The 13462-nt window shown below is 34.7% G+C and overlaps 1 protein-coding gene across 2 annotated transcripts in view; it reads right to left on the bottom strand.

The window, feature by feature from the left end:
* Window positions 1–13462, bottom strand: part of LOC143147586 (uncharacterized) — a 73775-nt gene that overhangs the window by 10075 nt on the left and 50238 nt on the right. For both annotated transcript variants that reach the window (XM_076312948.1, XM_076312947.1), the window contains exons 14-15: window positions 2319–2743; window positions 950–1135 (exon numbers count right to left, since the gene is read on the bottom strand). In XM_076312948.1, the coding sequence (XP_076169063.1) occupies window positions 950–1135; window positions 2319–2743 (611 nt within the window). The remainder of the gene's footprint in view (window positions 1–949; window positions 1136–2318; window positions 2744–13462) is intronic.

Here is a 13462-nt window from a genome sequence, read left to right on the forward strand (position 1 = left end):
AATATGATTCGTTAAATAGAAATTGTCCAAACGAAAGTATTCGTTTCATTTCCTGGTACATTCTGAACAATGGTTTTTCTTCTCGACGGTAATGATACTTCTAGCATTGTAAGTATTGCGCGACAAGCATTACGAACATTTAAAGCGAGTTTGACAGCGTGACGTATCGATGTCTATCGCGCGAACGGAAAGTAATTTAAAATTTGGCACAACGTGGAACGTGTCGAGTACGAAGCTATCATCGAACTTGAAGCATATATTTAAAGCGTACTTCGGTTGTAAATCTAGGCAAACTAAAATATCAGAAACTCTACAATGGAAAACAGAGTAACCGGAACAAATAAGCTTCTCCGGGCAATTAATTCTTACATTGCGATACACGTACATAAAGAGTAAGCAATTATTCTATCTACGATCAAATATTGTATTCCTTTTAATCGCGTTACGCGATCGGTAACATTAAGTTATGAAAGTTAAACGTAGACCATTAAAATTACACTAACAAGCCGCTAATGTACTTTACTTCTTTGACGCGAGTGCGCTGAAATTCGACCGAAACGTAAACCGCTGAAAAATTAAACGAACAAAATTTAAAACCGGAGAGTTCCATTTCACGAACTAAGTCTAATTAGTTTAATCGATCCTATTATAAAATTTTCCCGACCGAACAATGCAATTCCCCGGAACGCTTCAATTTCCCGGTTGATGCTGGCTGGTAAAACAACTCGCACAACTATATCGCCAAAGTCCGGGAATTTAAAACAAATCTTATTTTCTTAAACTCGCGGAAGGACCGAAAGTTCCCGCGTTTCGTTAAATCCTTGGACGGTGCTCGACGCGAACGTTGCATCCAGAATGCTTGTGAAATTTATCGCGAGTCCGCGTGTTCTTTGCACATATCCCGGACAGAGGCGCGGGATAAACTTTCAAGTTAGTCGCCAATATGTACCTGGTCGTTTCTCTCAATGGCCTCCTTAATGACAGTCGTCCATCGGATCGCAGCTTCCTCGGTGTCCGCCGCGAGTCGGAGCGTCGGTGCACCCTGTTTCTTTATCGCGAAACTGTGTAACCTCAGTTCAGGCGTTTGCTCTACGTCGTACTTTATCAGCATTACCGCCCCCACTGGTTGCGAATCCTACGGACGGAATCGCACCCTCGTGAACCATTTATCGAATAAACGATCGTGTGTAAACACTTGTCATTTCGATGGATGTAATTCGTGGGCAAGTACAGAAGTTAAATGGGTTTCGTTCCAACGAGGCGTGGTCGGACGACTTTTCTTTTGATAAACGATCGGCTCCTTAAGTTACGGCCTTTTGTGCCACCTAAGTTAGGTGTCTCGAGTTGCTTTTGAATAACAACGGCTGCTGCTTGACTTTTCGACGCACGAAAATATCGAATTCTCAAATATTAAATTAAACGGCCCAACGACGGTCCGGTAGTTTGTCCGGATTTCTTTTATCGAAATTATTTACGATTGCAATAGATAACGTCACGGTACACCGTTCGCGAATGTTAATATAGAATTTAATCGCGAAATTGTGCGATGTATCTTCAGGTATACTAAATATATGATAATAAATTTAACGGCTACGTATTAAATTAAACGTATAGCATAAAGTAAACTTGTTAGCTACTCAGACTGATTAAATTCTGTTTCATACATCGTCTTTAACGCTATACGCGGTCCTTAATCCTAGAAAGACTAAACCACGTGTCATCGTGTTACAGACTAGGGTTGGGGGCGACGGGGTGGAGATCGAATTACCGAACTGACATACGAAGGCGTATATTTCGTTTGCTGGACGACACTCAACTAAATGACCTAACCACGTCGTAGACAGATGGTTTCTCCACATAATGTACAGTAGTTCCCGGTTATATGAAATAATATTTCCTCGATCGAATGAAACGGGATCATCCCCACCATTGTTTCTTCAACGCGAACGATTTATCGGTTTTCCCGACGAAAATAAATTCAAATACGATTTCTTTCGAATCGCTTTTAACTAATTAAAAACGGTCCGAACGACGTGACCTTTGGACTCGTTTTCGTCGAGAAAGACTCGTCGTCGATCGAAAATTTCGAACACTCGCTGTTGCTCCGTCTCGTTCGCTCTCGGCGGAACTCGTTCGTATACCGCGAGCGACTCCGAATCTAGACTTCAATCCGAGACGAAACTTCCATTCGTGGAACGAAAACACTACCTTCCCCGTATACACGAACTCGATCGGTCACTTTCGTACAACCGAGGACTATTGTACCACCTGTATCTCTACGTGAACGAATAAGTGCGTAAACGAATTTCTTCACTCACCGCGTCAGTCTTGTAATAATAGAAGCAATTGTCACGACGCAGAGCGAACCATCTCCGAACCCACTTGTCTGTGTTCGAGGACGTCGCCGATTTCCTCCAGAGGTATCCCGAGCAGAGTGGCGCCTCCTGGGGGGGTTCCTTCGTCCCAGGCCTGGCGACTTTCGGTGCCAATACGTTGCAGGTTCTCGCGACTTCGAGTTCAAGGACGTCGGTGCCAGAGTGCGCGAGTCTGACGACTTCCGAGTGCGTGGCGTCCATGACACTTTTGCCGTTCACCGACATTACGATGTCACCGATTTCGAGACCCGAGCTCTCCGCGGGTGTGTCCGGTTCAATGGCGGACACCACCACCGGTTTCGAGCCGTGAATTCGAAAACCGAACTCGCCGCCAGCTTCTCGTTTCACTATTACCCTCTTGTCGCTCTCTGCAATAATTAATACGATCTTCAATATTTCTTTTATACGTATGTTCAACGTCGTGAAAACTGTACCTAGACGGTAATTAGTAATGGATTTGATACTTTAGGGGCGTAACACGTATCAAATACCTTTCCTAAGCGTTGTACCTTTCGAAGGCATTATTAACCGATCAATTTTTTGACTATGAAATTTTCTTTTCAGATCGAGTTGTAGCAACGTCTCTAAGTGAACGGTTCGTTTAAGATCGACATTGAGTCGTTTTTATTGTTGACACGTGCGCACGTAACGGAAATAGGGAAGAATTTTATTGTATGTGTATTATATTTCGCGTCACAGGAATGCAAGTGTAGATAAGAAACGAAAGAGTGCATATAATTTCTAGAAGTCTTTCGGTTGCAAAATTCCGTTTGTTAGAACGAGATATTTTTCGTTGTAGAAAAATTGTCGTTGTAGTTAATTATCTACGGTTTTCATAAACGAAACCTATAACATTACTTGCATTTACAATGCGAACGATGCAAATCGAATAAGTTAGCAATCGAGCATGCGAAGAAAGAGTAATGACGCCCCTTGGATTTATTTCTATGGCCCCGTTTCGTATATTTGTAACACGGCTATTTTGATTTGTAATTACGCTTTCTCGGAAGATGAGTGTCAGATTATTCCGTCGAACTTTCTTCTTCAATTTCATGGATGTGCTGTGTGGTGCAGTCATGCAATAAATCATCCTACACATGGGAAATTTGCGCGGAGAGTTTTCTACCCAGTTTAGGGTCGTTTCAATTCCTCAAACTTATTTTCAGACCTGCGGGGGTTTGTTTTCTGTTTCATATCACGTTGTTATGTGTCCGTAAAAGCAGACTTCAGGCTCGCAAACCACAGCAAATGTACTGCGTATGTAGCGCACAAAAGGTCGTTAAATTCCATGCAAAACCAAGATCGCCTTTTTTTTTTATTTTTCAGCTGTGAAATTTGTAGTCGTTCCTTTTCCGTTAATTTTAATTAAATTGATAAATTATTAAATACGTGTATAAAACCAATATAGAAGAAAAAGGTCAACTACGTATATACGTAAATAATTATATTTTCGTACTTGAATTTTATCAAACGTACACGATATAATATACATCGTATATATACACAGTAAACATTTACACAGTAAAAAGAATGACACCATCGTGGAAAAAATGAATTGGAAGTGAAGAATAAAAATTCTTTGTTTTCGGGCCTTTGTTTTCGTAAAAATTGAGTTTGAAAGTTCAAACTCAACAATGGGGTGTGCAGTTGACTGGGCTTTGATTAACGGATTCCGGGAACTCACAGTTTCTACTAATATTTCTGTTTGCAAAAATTGTCGATAGTACTATTGAAAATAGTACAACAGATTCTCTACTTCCTCTATGTATTTAAAAGCATAGCCAGTTTGAAATTTATTATTGTAAGAATTGTTAGAAATATTATTCCTGTTATAAAGAATTTTGAACGAAGCAAATGAACCGTTTTCAATCTTTAATTGTAAAAGATTTATATTGTGTTTTTCCATCGAGTAATATTTCCTAATTATATAAATGCTTTATTATCATTATTTTGTTATTTTTTATTACAAACACCTACATCGTTGGAACAATGATTCGTCCATTTTGGGAGTCTTTGCAAATAAATCTAGTACATTTCTCACATTGTCTGAACATTTTATTCGCATTTCTGGCTTGCAGTCATGTAGCAAAACGTGATCATGTGGTTGAATTGAATAAACTTGTGATAATAGAGGTGTTTGCAAATTGACATATTTGAATATGTTGTGCAATATATCTATCGAAAGTACAGTACGGTAGTTATTGGCTTTGTAAAATATGAGGTTCCATTAATACTACACGACTTAATTAAATAGTCATCTTTAGAAATATTTATTCGCATTACACATTGAGCTGATTACGCACAGTAATTCGTAACGATTATAATTAGGTGTAACTGATATGTTAATAGATAAAGTACCTGACAAACCGTTGTGTTTTATGTCTGCATTTATAGTAAGTGATTAAATGAATTATTAAGTGATTATAATATGTTATTTCTGATTTCTATCGAATATCAATGTGCTCTCGATTTATCGACTAAAAACGGATAACGTAATTGAGGATAGTAGAAGTTTTTTTTCTAGTTTTCGTTTTGTTCTATTCATTTTCGTTTGTTAAGACTCATGTTTGTTACAAATAATTTTACGAGTTACCTATAAATTCAACGTACTAGTGAACGATGTTTTTTGTCATATCTCCTGTGGTACGAAAAATATACAAAAATTTTATAAACGTAATTTGTTTTTAAAACAAGTACAAAAGAACTGCAACGATTTATATACCACTTCATTCCAAAAAATAGGACGTTGTATTCCCTTGCTTCCTAAGTGCCTCATAATGTTACTGCTTCTAATTGAGGTTAGGTTTAAAAGTAGTCTCTAGCTCTTGCCATCTCTTTACACATTAATATACATTTCCTACGTAAATATATACGTTTTCTTGTACTTGGCGTAATAATGAAATAAAAATATATCTTATAAAACACAAGCTTTATTTAAAAATTATATGTTTAAACGTTTTGAACCAGTTTTAGTTTCTCTTCAGTAAAAACGTTTATCTAAAGAATACAAAATGAAAAAATAGTACAGAAAGTACTAATTAAAAAATATCACTTATCCATATAAGAAAATTACATATTTACTATTAGAGAAAATAAAAATCGAAGTCGAGAATAAAATTGTTTAAGTTTTAATACAAAGAATTATGTATAAGGGTCAAGTTAAAATACGAATGTAGGTCATAAATACGTTTAACTAAAATGTAAATTATACGTTAAAAAGGGAAAGAACAAAAATTATATTTAATATCTTACAAACTGATGTAAGGAAAAGATAAATACAAAAAATTTTTCACTTCATGAAATAACCTCCTATATTTATTTTGGTTTTAGTAGTTTTCGTAAAATACCTCATTCTCCTTAAAACGAAACATTTAGTAATTACAGCTGTCATATTGTTACTGCAGTAAAATAAATTGGCAACTCTAAAGATTTTCCGGTGATTTCTTCACTGTTCCGTTTTATTACGTAACTTAACAGTGTCTCGCTTGTATCACACGATCTGATTCACTCCGACAAATTTCTACGGACGTTAGTCAAGCGATTGATATCTTTTTAAGTTTGTAGTTCAGATCATTGCACTCATCGGACGCTGGCCAAAAATTGTTGGATGTTATAGCGACGAGTATAAAACACTGAATGCTAATGAAAAGAAGATTGCTAGATGCATCTTCAGTTTTGTAAATGAAGTAAAAAAGAATTTAAACTTTGCTTTTCATGATAAACATATTTTTCTTGCGTTACTACTTTAGTAACATCCTTCTACACTAAATCGTCCTTCTACTGTCGGAAATGTTTACACTGCGTTGAGCTGTGTAAATCGTGGGTGTGTTAGTATTCCACTAACAAACACATATTCATATGCAATTTATCTTTGATATGGTACAGTGTAACATGTACCACACGTGTCTAGAATTTTTCAAAAAACATTGCGCTTGTGGAAAAAGTCAGTAAATACATAAATTGAATTTTAAATAATTTAAAGTTTCAACAACAGAAAAGTCCGATATGTTGCACAGACGGAAACTTCGTTAATTTGGAATTTTATTCGTATAACACATTTTATTCTTCTTTAAATTTCATATTTTTAGAAAAATAATATTGTATTTTAGTAAAAGAAATACTTTGTAGAAATAGTACTACAAAAGTGTCGATACATTTTTAGGGAAAATACTAAAGAAATAATCGTAGTGGTATCAATTGTTTTACACAAACAAGAAATTCTCGTAATTCGTAACGTTTGTCGTGCAGATTTGAAGAGAGAGTACTATCCACGCCCCAAAGCAAGTGCACAAATAGAAAGGAATACTGGGTAAAAATAAAATGAAAGCGGGACAGTGCACGTTGCTGTGACTGCATAAATAAATGCACTTCTAGTTCATTATTTCTTGTACTTTTTTCAATGTGAACTACCGTAAGGTGAATCACGCAGAATATCTGTGAAAGACGATCAGAAAAACGTCGTAAAACGTAATAGCGAAAAATTATTTGACAAGAAGAGACTGCAATTGAATCCTGACTTTGTGAAACGAGACACAAATTTAAGAGACGCAAGCTTCGTGAAAAATCAAAAAAAAAAAAAAAAAAAAAAACAAGCGATGGAACACGATAAAACGAAAATAAAATGCGAAAGTCGATACAATTTTACTACATTCTTCGTGTTAGAAATTTTTTAAAACCTTGCATATTAAAAAATGAAAATGAAAAGAAAATTATGCATTATTTAAATGTACTGCTCAAAATAATTAAACGATTATGTATTTAAATGAACATTGGAAAAAGCGCCATTAATTAAGAATTCTTTATACAGAATATACAGGTGCATTGTCCAAACAAGTGAATTTCTAATTGTTTTGAACAATGTTCTAGTAAATCGTAGCAATTCATAGGAACAGTTATTTCTTCGCAGTGTTAATTACATAGAAGTATAATAGGTAGTTGTCGTACAACGATAATAATGATTTACAATTTCATTTCAATCAGTAGATACTCCGAAATGTAGTACACGTTGCAACATAAATGCACGCGTTTCTGTTTACACACGACTACTTGTTACACGTTCGCAAATCGATTCAGATCGAACGGGGTACGATAGTAAAATAAGACAGCACCGTGCGTCGCCCACGAGTGTAAAGCATCACGAAAATAATGACTTGCGTCACTGCATTCCGTACTATGTTTGCGCCCAAAAAACCATCTTGCCCCCCTGCAAAGTAACAACTTTCATTTTTACAACATCCGTGTCACATAGATTTCTATCTCCTCTTTTGTCGTCGGTTCATCGACGTACGTGAGACAAATTTTCTAATTAGGAACTGTTGCCACTGGAACTATCGAAGTGAAATATTCGTTGCATTCTATGGCGAGTAGAAGGGTTGGTTATTTAGTAACGAGCATAGTTAGATGTAGAAGTGAGTAACATTTTATATGGTCCAAGTTATAAATTTCACAGACATAACCAATAAATCAACATCTGGAGTGTACACAAAATTATGTCTAATTCCACAACACTGCTTCAGAGGCTAAATCTATAGCATAGAAAAAAGAAAAATCTTATACGAACCGAAAATTGTTCAAGCCCTACCTCTTAAATTATATTAAAGAAAAACACATACGTTTATATGACAGTCGAGTGCATACATACACACACAACTGATTTTCAATATTATATTTCATGAAAATGAATTTTCATACGAAACGTACTTATTCATCGATGAATAAAAATACTTATGTGATATGTAACATATATGTGCAAGAAAGTGTAGGAAAGTTGAGGTTTTACGTTATTCTTATGTAGAAAATGTCAATGATCTAAAGCGTACCACGAGAATGATAAAGGAATGGATTTTGTACGATCAATTTTAGACTTCGCAAGTTTCATCGCTAAAGCTCTCTGATGTTAAGCCCGTCGAGTTTTTATGGGCTGAAATAGGTAAAAGTGTAAGGAACTTCAAGATAAATTCGAAAAATTTTTAAAGGGGATTATATAAAATTTGAAATTTGAGCAAAATATTATAAATAGAAAAGTGTAATGATAATTTTGTTGTTTCAATATTTTTTTGATAGGTTGAACTTTGAAACAATCTGCGATAAGTTTCAAGATAACAGCTTTTACGACTTTCGTTGTTACGCACAAAAATTTAAAAGTATTATCCTTAGCTCAGGATTTATTTAAAATGTGTTAGTAAAGTCGTGTTGCTATTTATTTAAAAAGTTGTAAAACATAAAATAATATTGGGAAGGTTATATTATAGTTTGTCTGTTCTCTACAAGACGATTCTAGTGCTCTCATTACCATTGATTAACTTCGAGTTGAGCTTACTTGTTCTCACCAGTAATTAAAGTTGTTTCTAAACAGCAGGGAATTGATTTCCGTGAAATCGATTACTGAATTGTACGACAACTTTCCTTGTTAATAATGTTATCATCGAATGTTCGATGGCCATCGTAAATTGCTTTTAGCAATTACAAAGATAATAACGAAATTATGAAAGCTTCAGAAACTTGAATCATGTTTGGACTTCACTTTAATTAGAGACAATTCATTAGTATTTAAATTTATAAACAACACGTGGTCTTTGAACCAAAAGGAAAGTTTGTTCTTTAAATACACGGCCAACGATAGAACCAATTGCGAGTTTTACAAAGGAGCCAATCCAATTTGCTAGAATTTAAATTACGCTTTTGATGTTTTCAATCATTAAATTAAGTATAAATTTAAGTGTTTATTTAAAATAAGAAATATATCGAATCTAAATGAATATGATCTCTCACATAACTTTTAAATGTAAAATTTAATTAAACCATGCATTTAATTTAATTTCTATTTATATAATATGCGTATGAAATGCATAGAACGAGTCATATAAAACGTTACACAAATTTTATTTTGGTGTTTCAAAATTCACTACAATAACTTTCTACAGTTTTTTACCGTTACTTTAGCAACAAGTAAAGTATATTTCAAACAGTTTTTTTTTATAATTCATGTACTATTCCAGTCGATAACATGTTCAGAGATATCCTTTGAAACTTTTCAAGCACGAGTGATTAAACGATGTCGCCAAATGTTCGATATAATATCGTTAAAAGTACTGACAAAAGCTTACAAATGTAGTAATATTATTTTGAACATTTAATCGAATAATTTTTTATTTAAAACATACCGATGTGAACGAACACTTTTTGTAGTAATATTTCGTTTGCTATGTAACATGTAAGAAAGTGTATCGATTAAAGGTATCGGTTATTTGTTTTTCAAAGCCTCTGCCTCCTGGCGGCGCCTGAGAACCGTATCCCATACATCACACGAAGGATCTGAGTAAACTTTAAACTATCGAACAAGTATTTTGTCACTGTCTGTAATACTTCTCTAGAAAATAGCTCGCGGCACTTTATCCACTATATACACTGTATATTACAGATTTATGGAAAAAGTCATTCGGCGTGTCCATCTTTAGGAACCCTTTCAAATGAATTAAATATAAAATCACACTAGGGTAGGCAAATGAAATAACCCAAATAGACGCTTGAATGCGTTCCGAAAGGGGAAGTGATCGAAACGTATCGAAATGGGGTCGAAATGCAGGCAAAATAAAAGCAGGTCGAGCCGAAGTTATTCAGAAACGCATCACGCCATAAAAATAAGCGAGTCCTTGCGTCACCCGACTTCGAACGTAATCGACTGTGTACACGCTTAGCGTTTTGACTCATTATCGTTGCCCCATAGGAGTCTCCTTTTATTTCTGCGATAAAGAAGACACGCGCATTCCTGTCAACCCCCTTCGGCAACCGATGTCAGAAATAGCGAGTATTACTTTATCGTCTTTTTCCTGGTGGCGGGAACTCTTGCACGTGTGACGCGAGCATTCCAAGGTCCTCGCGTTTTATCGTGAGAAAATTATTTGAAACTACGGGATTTAATCGGAACGGAACCTCGATAAGGAAACCTACCGTATAGTTTTATTACAATATATTCGATCTGTGCACAATGTGATTCGACACGAGAGAATACGTATTTATAATTGATAATAATTTTACCGTCATTATCGTCGGAATGTTGCAAAAATTATTACAATTATTTTGTGCGTAGAATACTTATTTTTTTAAATTATTGCGAATTATTAACTGATCGATCAATTGATGTAATATAAAATTACAGCTTCCAGCATAATTGAAAGATTCGCATTGAAAGTTTTCTTTTGATACGAATCGTATTGAAATACGAATAATAAATAAGATCAAACGTTCTACTAATAACTACTTCAACTTATTCATTTTTCTTTTTACCAATATTATTTTCCGTCAAGAATCATAAAGAATTTCTTGAAAATTCTTCTTTGTATATTTGATCATTTTTAAGATAGTATTAAGGGGAATTAAACTTTGGAGTATAATTTCATTCCTTAAATTTAAGTTAACGCGACGAAAAGAAACATAACGCATCCCTTATTTTTCCGATCTACAAATTTGCAAAGTTTCATCAAAACCGAGGCTATGAGGGCGGGAGGTTACTTCGCGGATGTTCCTTGTAAGGGTTGCGGTTTCTACCTCGTTAACTGCGGGTAGTTATCCCCACCACGTAACTATATCTCACTTCAACGAAGTCTTTTTATAATCGCCTTTAACCTCGTAACCCTGATCATGACGAAGACTCGATTGGTACGAATTGTTCAATTAATGGCAACAAAACTATGCCGCAGATCGACTTGGCACACTTCCGATTTTATCGTCTAGACGGAAATTACGTTTCCCTGTAAATTTCTGTATTTTTGAACTAGCATCGTTTAGTCGATATTACTTTATCCTTGAATGAAATAAAAATGTACAGTACATTGCTCTGTAATATTCGCTACAATAATTTAATTTATTGTACTTTTTCTTCTCGTTTCGTTATACATTCTCGTAAAATTTATTTGTAATATTACGTAATTACAAAAAGCGCCCGTTCGGTCAGTAGGTAATCGATAACGTCAGTCGTATCCGAAACATTGAGCATACTAAATTAATTATAGGTAAGCTACACTCACCGTGGTCGAGGAAATCTAATTTTATTGGTATTAAATTCGTACACGCCACGAACAAATTTGGATGAAACAGGCGCATTCGTGTCCGTCTTGTTCAATGTCGTACTGATTTAAATAAATTGTCTACAAGAGGACATCGTATTTCGGTTCTAAAAGAAGATATTTTCGTACAATTTCTTCAGGGTTATGCAGAAAATAATTATCGGTGCTGGCCATGACTTCGTTCGCCGAACAATATTTTAAAAAGTTGAAAGAGTCAACAATGTTTACGACACTGGTGAAATGTGAAATTCACACAGTATTATTACATTTGATAAATATCGAAACCATTGTAATGGTAAAATATCAATCTTCCGTACACAGTTTGCTATCTTTGACGATACGAAGAAAGTTCGAGGAAGGAAATATTTGATTCGAAAGATAAATTTTGTAATTTCTCGATTAAAAAAAAATGTTCCAATTGAATGGTACAAAATGTACTTCGTGTTACTATTCCTGTCTACGTTAAAGGAAACATTTAAAATTTTCAAAGAACGAACAAACAAAACGAAAGTAATATAGATTCTAGGTTACATTATTCATCCGAGTACTTTATAAACATCACGTTTTGTACTTGTTTGCGATTATTAAGTAATAATTGCATCGAATCTAATTAAAATAAATAACAAAAGATGCACGATTATGCAGAAATTAATATTTATACAATTTAAAGAAGAAATATTTTATAATAATATGCACTATGATTTAATAACGTAAATTTACACCTCTAAACACCGTCCACACCGTCTATATTTATACTCTCGTAAAACGACAATTACAGGTCATTGTATAATTACTATACATTACTTCCATTTGGAGAGTATCAAGATGTTACCACTATGATGAAATAACGTTAAAATGGAAAGCCCAAATGTTAACAACTGGATTCTCTCGAATATAATATTAGAATAATTTTCAGAATTATGTGGAAAGTAATTTTAGAAAATTTTAAATTTTTGAAAAGAAGAAATATACACTTCTCTTATGCGCAATGTTTGAATAATAAATTTGCGCGACGCTAATTTTGTCATTGTGGCTCAATAGCAAGAAAGTTTTTAATACCATTATTTGTATAAATTTCAAAAGTAAACGGTATAAAAGTTAACCACCTTGGGATATATTTCATACAACAAACTTTCATGTCACGAGGGACTTCCTTCTGACCTGGCAAACATTCGCGATAGTAATTTAATTTTTCACTTACGCAACTCTCTCTTGTGTGATTTCATAGCCGTTCGTAAGCGGTTCAATATTTACAGCGATGTATATTTAAACTCAACGTCGCTTGAAACTTTTAACAAAAATTTTGAAAATTTCAAGTCTACGCTATAACAAGAATTTGCTTGACTTTCGCAGAGTTCCGGGTATATATAATACCATGTTATACCATATACAGCACGATAACGTTAAATTTAAACCCAATTCTATTTTCAACTTGTGTATGTGTAAATGGTCCACATGTGGACTTGATAATGCCACATACCGATTGTCTCTCCGAAATCGGAACGTTAAATCTCTTCACGGTTTGTCGCGTATTAATCCTGTAATTCCTGTTTGAAATTTTACGAAGTATCCGTAGCCAAAACGCTTGCTAGTTTATTACCGTGTAATGATATATATAGCAAAAGAGTATATTAAACTAGGAGCATCGACACCGACAGTGACAACGTCTGTGAGCTGCATCCAAAGAAAATGACGCGGTACGAATTGCGGAACAGAAGATATCGTGTCTATGAACTTTCAAAAGAAAGTAAAACCGTTAATTTTTAAAAGTATTTGTCAACAACTAAACAAATTAAAAAATATCAAAAATTTCCACGTGACTATCGCTCGATCGTATATACAGTGATCGCGACACGAAAAGAGTTTCAAAATTTTATTTCGAAAACAATCAGTCGTCACTGGTCTCGATCGTTACAAAGTACGAAGCACGCGACTGGCAACGCAAATAAGGTAGGCAAATTCCCTGGAAAATGGCAAACATTCCCGGATAAAAATGGACACTACATCGTAAATTGAGCTCAC

The sequence above is a fragment of the Ptiloglossa arizonensis genome, chromosome 5 (genome assembly GCF_051014685.1).
Source record: "Ptiloglossa arizonensis isolate GNS036 chromosome 5, iyPtiAriz1_principal, whole genome shotgun sequence".
NCBI lineage: Eukaryota > Metazoa > Arthropoda > Insecta > Hymenoptera > Colletidae > Ptiloglossa > Ptiloglossa arizonensis.